General features: G+C 48.0%; 1 protein-coding gene across 1 annotated transcript in view; it reads right to left on the bottom strand.

Moving 5' to 3' along the window:
* SORCS3 (sortilin related VPS10 domain containing receptor 3) overlaps positions 1 to 22,279 on the bottom strand; it is a 606,008-nt gene that overhangs the window by 334,494 nt on the left and 249,235 nt on the right. The window contains exon 3 of the mRNA XM_032608449.1: positions 11,984 to 12,083. Coding sequence (XP_032464340.1) covers positions 11,984 to 12,083 — 100 coding nt within the window. The remainder of the gene's footprint in view (positions 1 to 11,983; positions 12,084 to 22,279) is intronic.

The raw sequence follows: 22,279 nt of genomic DNA, 5'->3' as shown, positions 1-22,279 counted from the left end.
GATAAGAGTAACAGTAATGGTACTTACTAACTGGACACCCGGACTCAGTCACCGGCCAACCATTTGCAAGCATTTTTCATTTAATCCTCCTATCAGCCTACGAGATGGGTACTAGCATTATCCTGATTACACAGACGAGGAAACGGAGGCTTAGAAATAGTTAACAATGGGGCTTCCCTGGTGGCGCAGTGGTTGAGAGTCCGCCTGCCGATGCAGGGGATACGGGTTCGTGCCCCGGTCTGGGAAGATCCCACATGCCGCAGAGCAGCTGGGCCCGTGAGCCATGGCCGCTGAGCCTGTGCGTCCGGAGCCTGTGCTCCGCAGCGGGAGAGGCCACAACAGTGAGAGGCCCGCGTACAGCAAAAAAAAAAAAATTAGTTAATAATGTTCCCAAGCTACCAGCTGCTAAGAGGTAGAGCCAGGATTTGCACAAAGTGGCTTCTTGCCCAAGTGGAAAGAGACCCCTGGGGACCCGGCCAGCCCCACCCTAGGGGGCTCCAGAGTGGGAATGCCAGAGCCGAGGCTGGTGCTCACCCCAGAGAACTACTGAATGCTCAGGCATTCTCCACAGGCGACAAACCGCCCCATCTTCCCTAGTCTACTGTCTGTCCGATATTGAAGGAAACTCGGCACCCCTGTGTTCCTCTGACTTCTCCTCTCCACAGTGAACATCTTCCACAACTTCTCAGCACAGGACCACGGCATTGTTGGACTGAAGGAAACACATCCCTCTGCATATCTACACTCCTTTTTTAGATATATAAAGAGCGGTTTCCAGAAGGTCACCATATCCATCTAAGCCGAGGGAGGCCAATATGACAGCATACTAAAAGCTTATGTTTCCAATTTGGGCAACCTGGGTCTGAAGCCTGGCCTGGCATCTCCATAGCTCGGAGACCTCTGTCTTTTTGCTTTGATGCGTTCTCTCTCTTTTTCTCTCCCCCATGAGTGCCCGCAAACACTCTCACTCTCTCGTCTCCCTAACGTTCTCATAACATGGGGATAATAACAGTATTTACTTTACATATGTGTATATTTTAAAGCCTTTATTGAATTTGTTACAATATGACTTTTGTTTTATGTTTTGGTTTTTTGGCCCCGAGGCATGTGGGATCTTAACTCCCTGACCAGGGACCGAACCCACACCCCCTGCATTGGAAGGCGAAGTCTTATTAACCACTGGACCGCCAGGGAAGTCCCTAACTTTATATATTTTTGTAAGGAAAGTGTTCACGTAAAACCATGAGCATGGCACACAGTAAGTGCTCAACAAATTTCTTTCTTTCTAACACTCGTGCTGGACCTAGAACCCGGTCCTGATGTCTCGTCTAGCAGTTGCCGTCATAACTACAGTCTCTGAGGTCTTGGGGAAACTGCTTCTCTCCCAGCTCTCAGCCCCAAATGAAAGTCCCACTTAAATACCACCTCTGCCAGTGCAGGGTCCAAGCCTGAAGCGCCTGCATGCTTCCTGGGCCTGGCGCAGAGCACCCACCCAACAGCAACGAGCTCCCCAGATGTGTGCTTTCGAGACAGATCATCTGTACACCACCAAGAGGGAGCAATGAATCCGGGTGTGCGTCTGCACAGATGGAGGTGGCGTTTCGTGGGGTTACAATGCCGGAGGGCTCCCTGGGGCTCTGGAGCCAGGCAGACCCGGATGCGAAGCCCTGTTCCAGCAGCTCTACGTGCCTAATGGGGCTTGGGTGATAATGGGGGGAAACTGGCTCTGCACATACTACCCAGGGCTGGCAACCATCACTTTTACTGTATTGTCTATTAAGTGAGATAGAAGCAATCAATGGATCGGTGAGAAGGCACACAAGACAGGTGGCTGGATAGAGGGAGAAAAGGAAGGGATAGAGAGAGGACAATGCTTTTGTTGTTTTGGAAGTTGAACAGACTTTGCCTAATGCTGGTTTGAGGAAGGGGTAGATTCCTTTTCCCAGGATGAAAAAGTCGGCTATTAGAAATGGGCTACCTGGGAACTGGGAGGCATTGCTGAGCGGAGGGGAAGCCAAAGAGAGGTCCATGGAACTGGGGTCACACTGTTGAACCCCTACCCTGTGCGCTCTATATACATTATGTTATTTCATTCTTAAATTTGCTTTTTTAAATCCCATTGTGAGCCCCACTTACAGATGAGAAAGCTAAGGCTTAGAGAAGGTAAACTGTACATCCAAGGTCACACAGCCAGGCGCGGGGTGTGCTGTGAAGCCCTTCCCTCCTCATCATCACTCCTCGCTGGGCACCACCGAGGAACCAGGAACAGCGGGAAACTTTCTAAACTGAACCGCACTCTTTCCCATCTCTGGCAGCTGAGAGATATTCACATACATTTCTTGTACCTCCATCCTCTCTGGTTCATTTCCTTCCTCCGTTTGGTCATCGTAAGACAGCCCGGCCATTGCTCAGGGTGAGACTCGGGCTGCAGAGGGACAGGGCTGTCTGTCCACTCCTGTCCCCGGGGACCCTCCGCATGGGGCTGCCGGCACCAAGCTGGGCCCCCATTTGTCACTGAGGTCAGTGTCTCACTCTGCATGGCTGGGTCTGACGCCAACGTGCGGGGAGCGGGACTTGCTTGCTCCAAACCTGCCCTCGAGCCATTTGGCGGCCCGAGGATCCCAGGATGCTCGCCCCTCATTACCCGGACATGCTCCACAGCAGAGCGTGTGCTGAGCGCTGACGTCTGTCATTCTGACCTTGGGCTGGTAATGCGGGGACCGGCTGGGGGCGAGGCGTGCGTGGCAGTAGCAATCTCTCTGCTTGGTTGAGCTCACCAAGGAAGAAAAAACTAGTTGCTTCTTTCCCTGGTGGTGGTGGTTTTTGTCACAAATATCTCTGCTTCAGGGGCAGTGAGATCCATCTGCTGCATAACTTGTGCGTCAGAATATTAGGAAGAACGTATCGCTCTGGCTTCCCAGGCTCTTTGCAAAAATCGCCCTTGCCTGTGATGCTCAGAAAACACACCCAGAAGGTCTGGTGAGGGCAGGGCAGGGAGAAGAGATGGAACAGGATGCCTGATCCAGGCACCTCATTGGTCCAAGGGGCTCTCCTCAGTCAGCCTTTCTCATACGCAGCTCTCACGCTATCAGCCCCTAGCTCAGAAGCCTGCTATGGCTCCCCATGCCCTCTGCACTGAGTCATAACTCCATCCCTGAGCCTCGATGGGTCTACAGTATATAGCCCCACTCATCTCTCTCTCGACTTGCTGCCGCTAAACGCAATACGCCTATTAAGACCTCCAAACCCTCATTCTCCTATTGAGCTTGTCATTTCTATTCCCTCCTCCTCCAAATCGCAAGATTTCTTCCAAAGTCTACCCAATCTTTTGCCTCTATCTTTCACTGGCTCTGATTATGCCACAGGACAGCTTCTTTCTTCAAGCTTGGTGCAGTATTAACTCTTTCAGTTCAGTTATTTCTAACGTTTGCACAATGCTCTTTGTTGGACATCTTCTAGACACACACAGATGCATGTGTGTGTGTGTATATAAAACCCCAAAGCAAGAAAAATAAAATTAAAAAAAATAGGTTAGGCAAACATAAATCATGAAGAAGTACAGTAAAGAGCTAATTCTTATTATTTCTCTTAAATGCCTGGATAATCTTACTGCAAATCATATCATTATTTTTTAAAAAATATGATATACTCAATGCAAACCCCAAAGGGCACTTTGGAGAGAAGCCAGGCTATAGGTTTATATTCTTCCCATTTTCAAATAAAATGCAAAAGAAAAAAAACTAGTGATCATTTTAATGAGCCTTTAAATAAATTCTTGGCTAGAGCACACTGCAGCAATTTACACAGGGGACCACACGCATATATTTGCCGAGAAAGGGACTTTGTGACTAAAGAGTGAATTTCCAAGAATTACCCTAGATTCCTTTCCTTTAAGTGATTAGTCTGAATTGAACCACACTTCATATCCACTCCATCACTGGGTCACACTTGCAAAGGCAAACTTGTAAACCAGTGTCTGCCCCTTCATTGATCCACCTCTCTTCCCACTTCTTAACTTTCCTTTGTTCTGATTTCTCAGGCCCTGATGAAGTCGGATACTTTCACTTTCGGCGGGGGGGGGGGGGGGGGGGGGTTTCCTTTCTGGTTGTTTTTCTGAACATACCAAGAAGAAAAAGGTTTGAACTTGGAATCAGTAAATGAAGACGGTTTGGTCCAAGTTCTGTTCTTTTCCTTTTTTTCACTCCTTCCTCTCACACATTTCCCCCTAAACTCAACTTCCGAAAGACTGCTCTAGCCTCTCGGTAACTGTTAATTTATGAGGCAAGAAAAACGAGGTGGCTGTGAATTAACAAGAGTGGGACCATTTCTCTCTATCAGCAGAATAATCAATCTCTCTCAGGCAGTCAGCAGGTTTGGTTTTAAAAGAGAGGGAAGACGACTGGAAAAACGCAGGTGGCAGCATGCCCCCTGGACAGGGCAGGATGTGAGACTCTTTAAAAACCCAGGGTTCTGGGGTCTACATCCTCCTCAAGGAAGCTAAGAAGCAGGAGCCCAGCAGGGGAGGCCCAGCAGCCCTATGGATGGCCTGCAGGGTCCCTGGATTCCAGGGTGTGGTCCTGAGGGCAGCTCCATATGAGGGGTCCCTTTCTGTAGCTGGTTTCCTGCAAGAAAATATGACGTTTCTCATTTTATCCTAATTATGGTCCCAGAAAGAGGGGATAGGTAAATGGTCTTTTATCCCCACTTTACAGCTTGAGAAACGGAGGCTCAGACAAGTTAAATGACTTTTCCAAAGCCCAACAGCTAATGAAGAGAAAGGTCTAAACCAGAAATCCTGATTCCTTCCCTGACACTCTGCCCCAGGCGACCTAGTCTCACTTCTTTGATAACCGTTTGCGCCTCGGGCGCGCTACTCAACCATTCTGTGCTTCCAATGCGCTCAAGGCAGTTTGGATTCCAGACCCTTGATTTCTCATCCAGGTTCATCTGAAATGGGATTCCAGCTGCAATATTGCTCAGGCTTTGAGACCAGAGAGATGAGAAGCTATGGATGTTTGTATGAAGCCTACAGCTTATAACACACGCTCACTGAGATGGGCAGGGAGTACGTATTCCCAACTGTTCCCTACCTGCACCCACCCCCGTCCCCCAGTCCAGGTTCTCCACCAGATCTGTGTGCTCCAGCTGTCAACAGCCCATGGGCTGAACAGAGAACACTGCACTAGGAGTCAGCAGACCCAGTTCCAGCACTGGCTCTGCTGCAAATGACTTCATGACCTCTGGCAAGCCCACAGGTGGTCTCTTCTGTTAAATGAGGGCCTGTCTAGACAGTCTCTGAGGGCCCTTTTATCCCCAACACGTGGTGAGTCTAAGAATTAAATATGAGTGAAGGTGAGTTACACGAGCACGTTAGACCAAGGTAAGTGACCATCAGCAACGGAATTTGAGCAGGTCGAACGGACCTCTCAGTACCAAACCTTCATCATCTGCAAATGGACTAATGATAGCACCAACATCATAGAGTCGCTGGTGAAGTATTCAATGAGTTAATTCACATAAAGCATTTAGAATAATTTTTGGCACATAGTAAAAATTCTCAACAACTGCTAGCTGCTGCCCCTCCCCCTCCTCACCATTATTATTGTCATTCTTTTTTTTTTGCAGTACGTGGGCCTCTCACTGCTGTGGCCTCTCCCGTTGCGGAGCACAGGCTCCGGACGCGCAGGCGCAGCGGCCATGGCTCACGGGCGCAGCTGCTCCGCGGCATGTGGGATTTTCCCGGACCGGGGCACGAACCCGTGCCCCCTGCATCGGCAGGCGGACTCTCAACCACTGCGCCACCAGGGAAGCCCTATTGTCATTCTTATTATTTTCATAAACACTTGTTACCTTGGAAACAGAAATGAACATTAGCGCGAAGAGGGATTTCTCTTACGTGCTCTTTAAATATAGCTTATTGTGCACATTTTCTGAAGGAAGAAAGCAGGGTCCACGGAGATGAGGCGCCTGGTTGAGGCTGTAGGAAGTAGGTGGCCATGAAGGAAGAAGTGTGATGCAGCAGAGCTGGTCCCTTGCCTGCTACTGTGATACCTGGTGTCCTCGCCCCCGGGTTGCCAGAACAGACGTAGATAGCATCTCTAGCTCCCTTTCCTGCTGGAGGAGGCTGTGCACGCCTGGCTGAGCACCGCGGTGCTCGTGGGAAGTTGCATCAGTCATGCTGACGGAACCCCTCCATTGTGCCATGGAGGATGCTGCAGTTCTGAGTTCCACCAGCAGAGACGGCAGCTTGCAGGGAACCATCCACCTTCTGAACAAGGAACTGAGACTTCAGAAGAGCTGGCCTGAATGGGAGGGCTTATCCGGCCAACGTGTGGCCATAAAACCAGGAGCTTTGGGGACCACCCCTTCCAAGGACTAGCCAACTGGCTACCCATTGAGCCCAAAGTCCACAGTTGCGCACGTATCACCACGTAGCCCTCTGGGAGGCACAGTCCAAATGGTGGTCATCCAGACCATCTAGGCTGGAAGGAGCCCCAAAAAGTGTAGGACCTACCCTTGCCACTGTACAAATAGGGAAATGGAGGCTCTGCAAGGGAGATGTCTTACTCAAGAACACCCCGTCACCCAGGGGCAGAAAACCAGGACCAGAAAGAAGATGTCTGCCACCTTCTCCTACTCTAATGGTCTTACTCTGAACTGACACAAAAGGTCCCTGCAGAACCTTCTATGTGATTCCTCTGAGTCAAAGAGAGGTCTTTGCGAGCCATGCTCAGCTTAATTTATGTCACTCAGATCATAAAAGCATCACTGCAGGCCCCCAGCAAGAGCAGCTTCTAAATGTCATCCTTATTCTGTTGCCCCGAAAACCACGTTGCAAATACCAAGTCTTCACCTGGAGACTGACTTACTACTCAGGTCATGGCACGTGACACCAACTGGATACAAGGATTAAAGTAGATTTGGGACAGCCTGCCAGGCCCCACACCCTGAATTCCACACCCTAGCCCATCTAAAACATTTCGAAATACGTAAGTTTCATGTGAAAATATGCAGAGAAAAATCTGTTAAGAAAATCAGGAACTGATGACAGTGATGGTGTGGCTGTAATGAGCCCTTGTTCTCGCAGGGCGACAGTCATCTATCTGGAGCTTAGATTACAGAGCGGCTGCTGCAGTCCCCACCTGGCCAACATCTCTCATGGACATTACCTGCCTGGCCCTTGTCTGCATTTGCGATTGAGTCCCTAGGTCTATGCATGCAGTTGTTTTCTGTGTGCATCTCGTCTGCCCAAGTAGACTGCACATTTCTGAAAGCCGGAAACGCCCGTCCAAAATACTTTGCTCAGAGCTAGACACTTAACAGATAGTTTAATAGCCTAAAATTATCTTTCCACATTCGTTTTTTTTCTTTGCTTTAGTGTAAGAGATTTTAATATCTGTGAACTGAAAGTGTACTACCTTAGAGCTGACTTTCCCTGACCCCTCCAACGATCTCAGGAGACATGGTGAAGGAAAGCAGGGGTCCAAGATTTTAAGAGTCTGTGTTTTGTTTTGCTTAGAGGTTTTCCATTGTGTCAAAGATTGCTCAGGGTTATGCTGCCGTATTGAGAGACTGACACGGGAATAACCAACACCTGACCACACACACAATGCCTCTTAACAGCTTGACAAAGGCAACCTGCTCATCGGAGAAATCTGACTGGGAATTCCCACTGTATTTCTGCAGGGTAGCCTGGAAGTAATTATCCTTCTCCCTGGTAAATCAGTTAGGAAAGGAGGATCTAACACTCCTCTCCTCCTCCAAAAAACTGCTAATCCTCTAACAGTGACGGGCAGAAAGCCCCAGGCAACAGAGTTACTACGAACAGAGAGATGAATGCACTCACCTGGTCTTTTTACCTGTGGCAGGGGCAGCCGAGCTGAGGCAGGTCAGAGTAGAGAGCATGCCCTGTGTGGTCAGACAGAGGTGGATGGACCACCTCAGACAGAGGTGGTCAGACAGAGGTGGTCTAGCTACTTTAGAGAAAGCAAATGGCTCATCTGCCTGAGCCTCAATTTCTTCACCTGCCAAATGGGAACAAAACTACCAGGCTCAGGGGATTAAGAGTGAAACTCAGGGTATAGAAGTGAACTTAGCCTAGTGCCCAGAACTTATTAGGAGCTCAACTTTAAAAAGTCTTTATCCTCTTCTGATGTCAGCCCTTATGGTCCTCCCGCCCTCCTCCATCCCCACACAGGCGCACACACCTCTACCCTGCAGTAATTTGATCACATTCCCTGGCAGTCAGGACTTTTGTCTGCTCTCTGGCATTTCCAAAACACTCTTTCCAAATCTGCAGGTGTCAGCCGTTTTCGAGCCAGAGCAATTAGGCCATAACAGGCCTGCATTTCTCCATCCACTCAAAGATTTGCTCTTAAACAGATACCTGTGTCTAAGCTAAGCCCCTCCCTTGTTGAGGCACAAAGACTTCAGCCTGTTTGTACAAAGCACAGTGCTGGTAAATGCAGGCTTGACCTCGGCCCATGCCATTCTGCATGGGCCTAGGGACAGAGTCAGCTGACAGTCATGAGTTCTAGGAACCCAGGGACGTTTATCTCCTGCAAAGGGAAGGGGAGGCTGTGAGCAGAGCCCTCCTCCAGAGGCGAGCCTCACATCCACATGGGGAACTAATGCAGTGCTCTTCGTGTTCAAAGTGCCAGACGCAGACATCACCCAGGCAATGGGCTAACTGGCCAGTGGCCAGAGAAAAGCAAACAGCAAGGGATGCAGAATCACATCAAATACAAGTGGGGCAGGTCAACGCCATTAAAATAACGCTGATGCCCCATACCTTAGGATGGTCTAGAACACTTCAACTCAAGTAGCACCCAGCACTTCATATCAATACTCTCATTTGGAAAAAAAACTAGTAGACACCACTAATCTAAATCTCAACTTCCTTGAGGGAGTCCAGCATTGCCAGATGTATCCTAATTTGTCCCCCAAATAAACCCCCTGGAAAGATTGTTGCAGACTCACCATTTATAAGTAAAACAAGCTTGGTGTGATTTACATAGAGGCTATTTCCTTATCTTGCCTGCCTTCTGAAGTGCCTGGGATGACTGGCAATTATATAGATAAAGCTTCTAAAAGGAATCTGAGCATAGTTAATGCTAACTAAGGTTATTACTAGTAGGAGACTGTATACATGTTAACCACTTCTACTTTCAACCTAATAGCTTATTAGCTATCTACATTTGGAGGTTTCATGTTCTCAAAAAAGTGTTAAGACGTCAACAATTAGCTTTGGGAACAACTATATAAATACAAGCACACGCTACTGTTTGGCTAGGGGTGACAGAACTCTGATGTACTCATAGCCTCCAAGGAAAGCAGTAGCCATCTGTTACATAAGTAACTCGTTAGGTGCAAAGCAAGGGTTTCGACAAGATTAACTAAAAAATCTGCTGGAGACTACTTCCATTAGCTGGTTGATAAACATGGGCAGCTACCGATAATTTGAATGCTTTGAGAATCAAAAGAATCCAGCTTAATTCAAGCTCAGATGAGAATCCAGGTGACCAAAGGTTTAAACTCCAAGACATGTAAGCAGGACACTTAAAAAAAGTTTCATTGCAAGGTCATAATGACCCAGAGCACCAGACCAATAAAGAAACAAATAAGAGTGTTTTCGTTTCCATCTAACTGTCAATTTGCCTGAGCGGCTTGAGAATCGTAGTCTAGTGAACTTGAATATTCCAGTTAAGAGAAAGTCACCATGTAGAATATTTGCACATCATCACTACCCCAAGGCTCAGAATACAATCAAAGACACCCAACACCAAAGTGAAACAGAATCTAATTTCATCTCTCCTTGGATGATTCGGAAAGTCCTTCAGGAGCACACAGTCTCCTTATGAAATTAATGTCTATTGGTATTTCCAAAATAAATAAATAAACAAATCCATGATATTAGTCTATCTTTTGTCTGTCCCCTATCTGAGTGAAGAAAATGTCTGCACTTTTAACCTTCTGGGCGGCAGTGCCTCTTAAGGTGGGATTTAACTGCGTTTTGGTGGTGTTTCTCTGAAAAGACATGCAAAACAGCCTAACTTTTGTCAACTGGGCAATAACTCCTGTGAGGAAGTGCTCCAGAGAGCCCATGGTCTGAACACCACCTCTGGGAAGGAGAAATGGAGGTGCACTTCTGCACCAGTGGGCTCCAAATCCCAGCTTTATGATCCTTCTAACCCTGGGTATCTGCCTTATCCTGCCCTTTGTCTCCCGCACTACTGAGCACCTCTAGGTCATACTAAGAAGAGACAAAACAGTCAGGAGTGGAGAAAAATGGAAAAAAAGACTGAAAGAGATGTTATGAGTAGGAGTCCAATGGGAAACATACATGACAGACGACTACCAGAATGGATGCCAACAGGTGTGACCCTTCATGTGCCCCTTGGGAAAATCCTCATGAAGACAGCTGATCTATCACCTACATGAAGATGTGATTAATTCTGCTGTGGTCCAGATCAGTGCCAAAGGACATCTGCCATGCGTCAAGTACCCCCTTCTTGCTTCTCCCAGAGTGCAGACACCCCCCATGATTCCACCTGACCCCAAGTCACTGTGCTGGGTGGGAAGAGCTTTAAGCTGGGAGTTAAAAACCAACTGCCCATCCTGCCGCTGACCAGCTGAGTGACATGGGTGGGACATCTGTCCTCTGTGGGCTTCAGCTTCCCTCCTAATGAAGGGAGAAGGGAGAGGAGGCGTGGAGATAGATCATGGCTGACTTGATTCAGTCAGTTTTATCATGTGTCCATCATGGACGTGGCTTCAATTCAAGGCCACGAAGCAACTGCCTCAACCTCCCCGGTCAGGACTAGACCACGAGTTTTGAAGCACGGGGCTGTGGCTATAGGGAGGGAAAGGAGCAGAGCGTGGGCTGAAGCCAAGAAACCTACACTGAGCGTCAGGAGCCCTGAGCTCTAATGGCGCCTCCGTACCTGGCTTGGGAGCCTTTTCTGGCTTCAGTCTCCTCATCTGGGAATTGAGACTATTATAGATGACAGATTCTCAACCAAGGCTCCGTGGGCATCTTGGGTCCAGAGGGGGGATTCAAGGTGTTCCTAAACACCTAAAAACTGTTTGCAAAAATCTTGGGGGGCATGTGTCCAGAGGGAAGCTCTAGAGCTTTAATCACATTGGCAGAAGACTGCAGTTCAAAAACTACAAATAACTGCTTGTATCGATGAAATCTATGATCCCTTCCAGCTCTAACATTCAGTAATTCAAATAACAATATTGAAAAATGGGGAAATGACAACCCTTCGGGACACAGCATTTATTTTCTAAAACCATCCATCATCCCAGGCCCCCTCCTCCCAGGAGGTCTCGGTGACCAAAGTCTGACCTTATATGATTTCACCCATGTCCTGGCTGTTAAGTGAAGAGGAAAGACAGAAAAGAAGAGGCCAGCAGAGCCAGTGTGCTCCCCTGGGCCTCAGAAGGAGCTCTGGAGCAAGTGGAAGAATCCAGGGGCTGCCTATCCTTCCCTTGGAGGAAACCGACTCCCTCTTTACAAGGAGCTCTCTGAAAACAGAGCAGCAAAAAGGAGGCTATAAGAGGACTCGGCTCTGGAGTCAAGCAGACCCATTTTCAAATCCCAGATCTGTTGCTCACCATGTTATCTGTTACTGTCTGGCATTAGGCTAGAAAGTTACTTAATCTCCCTGAACTTCAGTTTCTTCATCTGTAAAATGGGGACAGTAGTCATTGCTACCCCAGAGATTCATTGTGAGGATAAATGAGATAAGGTATGTAAAGCACACACCGCCATCCTTGGCTGAGAGGAACCCCTGTTATTATTATTATTATTGCTACTAGGCAGTTGTTAGAATTACAATGTCTGTGGTGTTCTTGGCATATAAAATAGGCATTCTGTAAGTGACTCCACGGCTACTGGTTTTTTTCCTTAACTCCTAAGCCTTGGCAGCCCTGCCACTCCGCAGGGAATGCCCAGGACCCATTGACCACCCCCTCTCACCTTTCTTTTGTTGGTGGGATTGACGTAGAGGTAACTGAGGACAGTCTTCAAGCCCACTTTGTCATTGAGCTTTTCATAGGTGGTGCCGTAATCCGTTGATCTGCAGGTAGGAGAGAAAGAAAGAAAGGGAGAGATTGTTTTACCAAATGGGGGACTGTGTTTCAAGGGGAGCCCAGCTCTCCCCCAGCCTGCATCTTTGTTCCCAAATCACACGAGTGCTTAAAGGTGCTCTTCAGAGATAAAAGGCCCCATTAATTTGAGAAGAGCAATGAGACTGACGCAGCTGCCTACTACCTAAGCTCGCTGCCCTTTGCTCCCAGCCTTTCTCAGAGACCTACTTTCCCGCCCTCGGGGCGGCTGCGAGTGACAGGAGCTGCCGGGGAGCCAGGCCACCTGCCACAATCAGCCCTCTGTCCCCGCAGGGCATTGCAGGGACCTTCTCCTGAGGTCCCTGGGTACAACCAACTTCACGCCCCTCCACTGAGCCTGAAGCCAAGGGCCCCTAAGAAGGGCAGGGGGCACTGTGTCCAGGAGCTGTGGGGTCCAACGGCCAAATCTGGCCGCACCCGGCAGAGTCTGAGGCTTTACGTGGGAGCGATGGTGTGTCGGGGGGAAGAGCCAGCGACACTGAACTGCTGCCCATAGCTCATCATCCCAACGATCCTGCTGGCCACCCGCCCCCCCTTTGGGCCTAATTTCCAGGGCTCTGACCTCATATCAAGACCACGAGGCAGGGCTCAGAGAACAAAGGCGGGCCAACCAAGCCCCAGGCTCCTTCCTCTGCATCCCGCCTTTCCACAGAGCAGGAGGGAGAGCGAGTACCCAACAACGGATTCAAGTAGCCGAAACCCCTGCTGCTCCCGCCTTGCTTCCCCACTCCCATCCCAGACACCTCCCTCCCTTTTCAGACCACCAGGAGCTTCAGGTTCTCACCCCCTTTCTGCCATCGCCTTCCTTGGCTAGACTCAGGAAACCTCTCCCACTGGAGCTTTAGAAGGCCACAGAGGCCCATTCATTCTCTCTACGGTGAAGTGACCTCATGGGTGCCTGCCTTCCGACGCTGGCCCTGTGTCCCCCTAGTAACTACCTGCCCCTATCTTTCCTTGGTCCTTTAACCACCTTCTAACTCTAATCTGCTTCTGCCTTGGCCCGCAGATTAGCTTTATAAGTCTGGCAGCCAAGCTCTGTGATGACCTTTAAGAACTGTCTCCACCCCCATCCAACCTGGCAAATCCCATGTCCCAGGCCCGGCTTAAATACCCACCCTTACCTCTGGTTAAGGCTTCACTGGTCCTCTCCCTGGTTGCCACTCATTTCTCCTCTGCACCAGAACAAAGTTCCCCATCTGTTGTACACCCAAGGCACACACTGTACATGCCCCTTTCATTTCCCCATATTGTCATGATGAGTTTCCTTATGTTCTGTTTCTCCAACCACAGTGTAAGTTCCTCAAGGACACGGAACTTCAGAGAACGCTATGGGGAGAGGAAAGAACATGAACTTGGGGCACAGCAAAATCTCTGGTTACTTCCTAGATGGGCAGCTCCCTGGTCACATGACCATGTGCAGGTTACTTCACCTGCTGGAACCTCAAATTTCTTATTTGGAAAAATGGGGATAATTTAATCTCACAAGGCATTTCTGAGGATGCAAAAAATACAACACATGGGAAACCTCCTAACAGGATGTAGGCATTCTGAAATGTCAAAAAATAAATAAAAATACAAAGGACGTTCACTTCTCCTTTCCCCAAACTGTACAGAACCAGGTCTTACACATCATGCGCGCTTGGCCTGATTATTGAAAAAAAAAAAATCAGTATTTCTAATCCCTCCCTAGGCTACAGGCCCCACACGGTCATCGGTTATGCAAACTTTAATACTCAGCACCTCCCCCCACCGCAAACTGACTTCTTATCTTCTGTCTCCTGTTTACCTTAGGCACTAGGACTCAATGCCAATCGGAGAAATCCTTGCCTTTATCTCTCGAACCCAGCTCAGTCCCCAAGTCTTAATGATTCTATCTCCTAAATAACTTAGAACCCCCGATCTTCCCACTCTCATTCCAACGCTGTGGCGCACACATCATCGTTTTTGCAACGATTCCCCAATTGGACGCTCTTCTTCAACCTTCTCCCCCTCCCACCAATCTCCATGCTGTCATTAGGTTATATATCAACCACACAGATCTGTCCACCTCACTCCGTGGTAGTAATTACCCACTGCCTGCACACAGTAAAGTTCTTTCTTCCAAGCTTAGTCTTGGAAAATCTGGTTATAACTTCCCTTACTAGACCTATTTCCAGCCACTTGTTCCTCTGCCCCTTGCTGTCCAGCCTCATTCAGCTTCCCTGAATGTCCTACGTTTTTGTGGCCTCCATTTCTGGCACATCAGTCCCTTCTGCCTGAACTACCTCCAGCCTCTGTTTCCTCTACTTGGTAAACTTCTCTGCAATCTTCACTCTCAACTCCAATATCACTCTCCTTCCAACTTTCTCACTGGGAAATTAATCACCATTTCCTTTGTGTTCTCATACCACCTTGTATATATTTCTATTCTAGCATTTATCCTATTGTTGTCATCATGCTATTTTTATCCTGAGACTTTGCCCTTGACTATACCTTCCTAAGGGCAAAAGCCATTTCTTATAACAACCCAATGCCTTGCACCGTGCCTGGTACAAAGCAAGTACTGATGTTTGTATTGTTTTGCTTTGTCTTTATTTGCAAGAGTGAATGAACGACTGAACCTGTCCAAACCCACTCACAAGTTCCTGACCAACTGCTAACGTTTAGTGGTAGCTCAACAGAGAGCCACACCTAGAAAACACACCTGATACTTCAGATACAACTTGCAGAATGGTAAGGTCTTTTAGTGCCAGGGAAAGATCTAGAATTAAGTTAAATGACACTAGAATTAAGGTGAAATGACCAATCACTCTGACCTCCTATCCTACCCAGGGCGGGGGAGAAGACACACCATAATCTCTACAGACTGTCAGCAGTGTATTTTTCTTAATACAAATAAAATATTTTATAGAACAAATTGCTTCTTGATTCTACACTCTTGAAGGCATAAAGATGGCACCGGGTGGGAAAAGAAAATTGAACTTGGAATCTGGAAATCTAGAGTCTAGAGTGATTCTGAAATGTACTCAAAGCGTCACCCTGGAAAGGTCAATTCTCTAATCCTGCTAAAGAAAGAATTATTCTGACGCTTGTTAAAATGGAAAGGCAGATTTCATTCAGGACTACTGCAGTAGGTACAAGGACCACAGCAGTGAGGTTTCGAAGTAGAGGAGGGAGATTGGACTCCACTCCAAATATAACAAGGAAAAAGTGGGAATTTATAGCCAAAGAGAAGGGTGGGAGTCAGTGGATAGAACATTACTAAGAAGGTAGGGAAATTCTTTGCTAAGCCGACCCGACGGGATTCTCACTGAAGGCAGGTCAGGGTGATCAGATGTCCCCTGGGGGATGGTGGAGGATGAGGAATTTGACCAGATATTGAGTATGATGAGACACTGCAAGGGGTTGGGGGGATCCTGGCTAAACTCACTTAGCAGAATTGTTGCCAAAAATGGGCTCTTTGAGGACATATCCAAGGACAGGGCCTAGTTGAAAAAGAGCTCGGAGGGTCCTGACTAGAGCTTGGTCAAGAAGAGAATCTTTGTCAAGCCCCATTCTATCATCAACACAAAAGGTTTAACTCAGATAATCATAAGGCCCCTTCTGGACTTGAAATCTTATTATCCCACCAGCACAGCGCTAAGCTGTCTCCAAAGAGCAACTTTTCCTCATGCTACATATAGCAGACATCTTACTTATAAGAGCTAAATTCTCAGGGCTCCCCGCATGACTGGTGTCACAACGAACTTCCTTCCCGCATCCAAATAACCCTCATCAAAGGCAGTGTACTTAGCACGACGCACAGTCTCTCTTCCTGCAAAAGCCGCACAACCGGTTCCCACCGACATTGCTGTCTTCCAAAGGTGGCTGCACAGGGTAAGGGCTTCCCAACAAAGGATACGCCACGGCTCAGCTTCCTCTGCTCCTCGGGCAGCTGCTGCTCATCCAGGCAAGCAGAAACAAGTCTCACTCGGTGAGGACACCTCAAGGAGCCACTGAGCCCTGGGACCAAAGGAGGCCTGGTCTCTGCCCTTTCCAGCATGGAGGCCACACACCGTGTTGACCACAGAGTTCTGTGGGCCCCTTTCACCTGGGGTGAGGGGCAGCTGGCAGAGAGGCCTCAGCACCACTGCCAGAGCCAGCTGTGCCTGCAGAAGTCGCTTTGACAGGAAAGCAGACCATCCTCCACCTTGTGACTCCAGACATCTGCCGGCGGGGTCTCTTAGAGGAAGCAGGCTCATTTCCCCTAACTTAAAGCTAGTTTCCCAAATCTTGACATCCTGACGCTAAGCTCCTAACACCGAAATGTCCTGAAAGCTGGAGACTTCACACACATGCATGGGGCACCCGCCATAGGCCGGGCACTATGCCAGTTACCATTTGGAATGGCTCAGAACACACAGCTAACCTGGCAGGCAGCATGTGAGAAGTGCCCAGCCACAGGGCTCCCAGCTTCTGTTCTGGGCTCAGATTCCTGCAGTTCCAGAAGGTTATTCCACTGCCGTGTGTGTGTGTGTGTGTGTGTGTGTGTGTGTGTGTGTGCACATGTTTGTATCTCCCTCTCTCTTGCTCTTTGTCTTTCGTTACGAATTATTTCCAGAACACAGAAAAATACAAGATGCCCAGTCATATACCCACTACTAGATTTATACGTTGTTTAGGAACACAAATGCTTGACCATCTTTTGGAGTGTTTTCACATTCACATAATTGTTATCATACAGGATATACATTCTGCAGCATGATTATTTTGTCCAACATTCAGTTTGGGGGGTTTTATCCATGTTGACACACCTAGTCATAATTCATTCATTTTAACTGCTGTAGAGCATTGCGGCTTACCAATAAACCACTGTCTATTTATCCTTTCAACCCCTGATAAATATTTTTGTCTTTTTCCTTTAAAATTTGCTATGATAAATGTTTCAATCGCCATTTGTACACGTGGCTTCTTGTGCATCTGTAAAGAAAAGTTTTTTCTAGAGAGACATCTTGATGTGCAATTACCACTCATACTCCATGCATAACTTCTTTGCTGGTATTTAACAAATTTTTCTCTAAGGAGGCCTTCAAAGAGACACTCCCTTAGTCCCCAGCTCCAGAAATGGGGTCCTTCTTTATTGCCAGGGCCTGAGTCCATAGCTCCTGACCTGTCTCGTCCCAGCTATCTCTGTCTCTGGAATCCTGAATTCCAGAGCATCTGAACCCAGATAGCAGCTGGGGCCCTGAGTCCCGGCTTCATGAGTGCCGTGTCTGGTTTTCCCATTCACATCACTGTAGGTCACCTGCTCCATGGCTCCACTGCCTGCCCAAGGACCCGCTTGCTGTCGGGCTGGGCCTCCCAGCTGCCAAGCACTCACACTCCTCCCCAGGTGCCCGATGCTGACTGGTAGACAAGATGTGTCCATCCTCTTCAGCCTCCCAGCACTCCTAGTCTGAGCCCTTCAACTATTTAGAGCTCCTGTCCCATCCTGATAGGCCTCCAGAAGACTTCCGTGTGGGCCAGTACATTCCAGGAGGAGCCCCTCAGCCTAACTTCCCATGGTAGTCACCCAAAGCCAGTCTCTCAACGACAGTTTCCAGGGTTGAGTTGTGAATACACTATACTTCCATCCGCCCAGCAAGCTCTCACTCCTCTAGTGAGCTTCTGCGGGAGCGGATGGTGGCAACAAGCATATGGCTTGCTATTTTAAAAGTGAAAGAACAGAAAAGAAAAACTTTTAGCCAACGCAGCCAAGTCAGCTTCCTGGTAGAGCTGAGCTGGGGCTCAACACCACCCCCCCTCGCTGCATCCCCAAAGCCACATTCCTGCCAGAGGTGAGAGGGCTCCAGAGGGCACTCTGCCAGTTCTCACCAGCCACCAGATGTGCAGGATCGGGGCGGGCACACTGCTCTCCTAGTCCCACCAGCTGCCTCCCCTTGTTTGCCACCTGTGCTCTCAGCCCCCCTCCTCCTTCCCTCTCCAAGCCTCGCCCCTGGGAAGGAACTGGGAAATTTCAAGTCTTTTACTCTTTGATTCTCTTATCAGTCTTTCATCTTCTCAGTGGACTCCCTTCTCTGTGATATTATTTCAATTAGCAAACAACCTCAGTCCTGATAGTTCCTTTTCCTGTTAGCAATTTTATTTTTGCTTTGCTCATTTCTTAACACATCTCTATCTGTTCTCTGTTACGGCATCTACCATGTGCCAGGGACTGGGCTTACCCCTCCTCCCTCCCCAGTAAGGGACACTTACGAGGAGCTACAAAGCTCAGGCAAGCATATTGCTTTCTGTAGAAGGGCCACAGAGTAAATATTTTAGGTTTTGCCAATCTCTACCACAACTACTGAGCTCTGCCCTTGTAGCTCAAAAAAAGCCAAGCAGGATACACTAATGAATGGGTGTGCTGTGTTACAATAAAACCGTATTTACAAAAGCAGGCGGTGCACAATTGGGTGGCCAGGGTTGCTCTAGCAGACGACAGTATCAACCCCTACCATCCCCACCACCAGCCAGGCTCCCATCCCGCTTTGGTCTCTAAGACAACTTCCCAAGATTCTGGCCAAGGTCTCTGATACCCTAACTCACGCTTCCCTGTCTGGCTGCCATCAGGTCAAAGTGTCTGCCTAAGCCCGGCACTCAGGCCTTCTCAGGCCTTTGCCCCCCCCCCCCCCGTTACCTCCCATCTTCCACTCTCCCAATGAGCTTACGGCTGGCGAGTGTCCAGATTTCCTCCTTTTTGACTCCCAGCTCTAGTACTAACTACACCTTAGAGACTTTTCCTACAACTTCAGCCCACACCCTCCTCTGCATTTGTATCCACAGCGTTAGGAGTTCCCTATTTATTCTCTGAATACGCTTATGTGCTTTTTTTCTTTTCAGCAATGACTAAAAGCTCCTTAAAAGAAAAACAACAAATGAAATCTCTTTTGAATTGCTGAAAGTGCAGAGCACTAAGTAGAGAAAACAAGGAAGATGCGAGCAGGGCAAACACAACTATACCCAGTGCTGGACGAACTAGCCCTGTGAGCTCTTCACTTCTCTGAACAATAGGGGCGCTGTTGGGAGGACTCCATAGAGAATAGCGAGAAACATAGGCTAGCATCTGATAAACCCCTGTGCCATAACTGTGTGTGGTTGTCATTTTTACGACTACTCCAGATTGTATTTTTCTCAAGGACAATCACGTTGGGTTATTTTCCTTGATTTATAAACTCCTTCCACTTAGGGGGTGAGGCACATGGACGCCCAATTAATCATTAAGGAATCTTTGGCCCCAGTTTCCAATTGATGCCATGAAAGTACAATACGGCTGAGCCGCCTGGGGAATCAAAAGGAAGAACCAAGCTTCCACGTGCCAGGCCCTGGAAAGCCTCCACCAGCCTTTCCCCCTGACTGTGTTCCCCTGAGCTACACCAAGAACAGTCAACAAAGACCAGAGGCAACAAGGGGCTCCAGTGTGTGGTGAACCACAGCCCCCTCCAAGGGCAGGGCAGGAGTTTCCACAGCATAGCTCCAGACCCATGGCTGCCCAGACAGTCTTTATGATCCAAATGGAGAAACCACTGACGCTCCCCTCTGGCCTGTTCCACTCCCCGTCTTAAGGCCAGCGCCTAAGGCCGCGTTAATTTGTATCTCTGCAATGGCAGAAGCCCAACCTGACCGCAAATAACCAGACAGAAAACTAATTTCAGACTCCAAGCCAAAAACGAGTGACTTAAATAGCTTCACTCTCCAAGTGGATAGTGGCCCCACCTTCTGCTTCAGAAAAACCACAGGCAGGCTGATGCCCAGGCAGAAGCTCACACAGCTCTCCGTCACCTCTTTGTGTCATCTGACTCCACGGCCGCATTATCTCGTCTCACAAAGAGAGACACAGGGATACAGAATAGTTCATGTTCTCCTGCCCCAGCTATCTGAATGAGAGCCATCATGGGGTCCAAGTGCAGAAAATTGAAGGTAACCTGACTCTGGAGACCAGATCATGCAGAATTCATGGTTTATATCAAATAAAATGTAGACCCACCAGCAGCACCATTCCAGCTCAGATCTAGGAGGGAAGGTTGGCATGTGTGGGGTGGGCCAAAACATTCAGATCCTTGGTCTTTGTTTCCCATTGAAGTGTGAACACTTCATTTCTCACTGAAGAATCTCAGTTAAGATGATAGGGTTGTTGGGTTGTTATGTTGAGGACTTAAAGTGACAAAAGATCTCAACCCTATCAGCCAAGAGGCCTGTTTGTGTCATACTGGGGAAGGGAGGAGGGAGGAAAGAAGTCCTCCAGCAGACCCTGAGAGGATGTGACATCCCATAATTCACTGCACCTTTGTTCACGTGAATATAGCGTATTTTACACAACATGCACACACACATACACACACTATACAACAGCACTAAAGAATCAGGTAGGTATCAAGATTATTGTCCTAGAAAAGTCTCTGAGACATTACTAAATGAAAAAGGCTACTGAATAATAATGCATTAAAGATACAAACAGTATACCCAAACGAAACAAAACAGTATGTTTCCATTAGGTTTGTAAGTGTGTACACCAGTGCATTGTAAAATTTCTAGAGGAAAACGCAAATACATGGTAATAGAAGTTACCTCTGAGTAGGGGCCCGGGGTGGGGTGGGTTGGCTAGAAGAACTTGAGTTTACTTGTAATGTTGCAATGCTTTCCAAACCAAAATATAGCCATGTATCACTCATGCGGTTAAAAATAATCACAATAAAGTGATTTGTTACTGTGCAGTCATGAGGTGGATCAGAAAATTAACACATCTGTAGAGGAGCTCTATTATAGATCAGCATTTGCATTCGAAAAGACAACCCAACATGACCATAAGAGGATTTGTTTCAGAGTCAAGCAGATTTGGTTTCAACTCCAGCCTGTGTAACCTTAGGCTAATTACGTAAGTCTCCTGTTTCACATCTGCTCAGTGGAAATATAAATATCTCCTTCCTAGGATTACTGTGAAGCGTAAATGGCCCTAACACCACGCCGTTCCCTTCACTGCCAGTTGCTGGGAGACCCCATGGTAGAACAACAATGTGATCATTGGAGGAGAAATTGTCCCATGCATCTCTGGGCAAACAGGAGGTGAGTTATAGTTACATAACCACCAGTGGGCAGGCCAAAGCCATCCCATCCCCACCAGATCAGCAGTCAGCTACCAAAAGGTACATGGGAAGTTGGAGGAGGTGCCACGCATAAGCAGAGACAGCCTCCAGCAGGTGGCCAATACTAACAAATTCAAGTCTAGGGAAAACAGACTTCACTTTGTTCAGTAAGATTTCCTGGGGAAAAAAAATAATAAGGCACAAACTAGAAGGTTCTGGACAGTTTTAGCAAGGCATCTCTATCTGGGGAGTAGATGTTTACCATTTCCCTTCAAAATTAAATGCAGCCAGTTGGGTCCCTATGACATGCCAGAATTATATCTGTGCACATCCAGAAACCCCCAGGATAAAGTGCGTAGCTGCCTAATGAAGAGATGTAAACTGTTGGAGAGACTCCAGACCATCCCGCTACCCTAGAGAAGCTAAACTCTGTGCCCCATTTATTTGTAAAGCTTTCTCTTCTCTGGGATAAACATAATACCTTGCATGTGGTAGGCACTCAAATCATTAATTAATTTATCAGTTAAAGCAAGTCTATTTCTCCCCTGAGCAACCAGCCCCGTAGAAAAGAGAGTGGCTTCTCCAGCTTCTATCCTCCTCCAAGAAGCCTCTCATCTTTCCTGCCTCTGGTTTCCTAGCGCTCAGCATCTGTGTCACTCTCAGGGAGCATCGTACCCGCTCTCTGGGGATGTACATCTCTTCTCTTCTGCTGTTGTTTTATGGCATTATTTAACTTTTTGTGCATGAGGCTTCTTTTTCCAGACGGAGTAAGTCCTCTGAGGTCAAGGAACCACCTTGTGTATCTCTCTTAGGCCCTAATGCATGCTGCATAATGCCATATGCAGTTTGAATACTCAGGCTGAGCAAATGTGTCCCAGGGACCAAATAGTCGCATTCAGATTCCCTTCTGCTTGGGAAAGGTTCTCCTGGGAGAGACTAACAACAAAGCAGATGTCCTTCAGGCAGAGCTGGTTCTATCGGTTATCTTACCGGTCATTCGGGGAAGAAAGAAGACTAAAGTATTCCAACACCGGATACCTCCCAGCCCAAGAAAGAACTGGAAACTC

Source organism: Phocoena sinus, chromosome 16, assembly GCF_008692025.1.
Source record: "Phocoena sinus isolate mPhoSin1 chromosome 16, mPhoSin1.pri, whole genome shotgun sequence".
In the NCBI taxonomy this organism is placed as follows: domain Eukaryota; kingdom Metazoa; phylum Chordata; class Mammalia; order Artiodactyla; family Phocoenidae; genus Phocoena; species Phocoena sinus.
The sequence above is the reverse complement of the archived record's forward strand: the minus strand, read 5'-3'. Positions and strand labels throughout refer to the sequence as shown.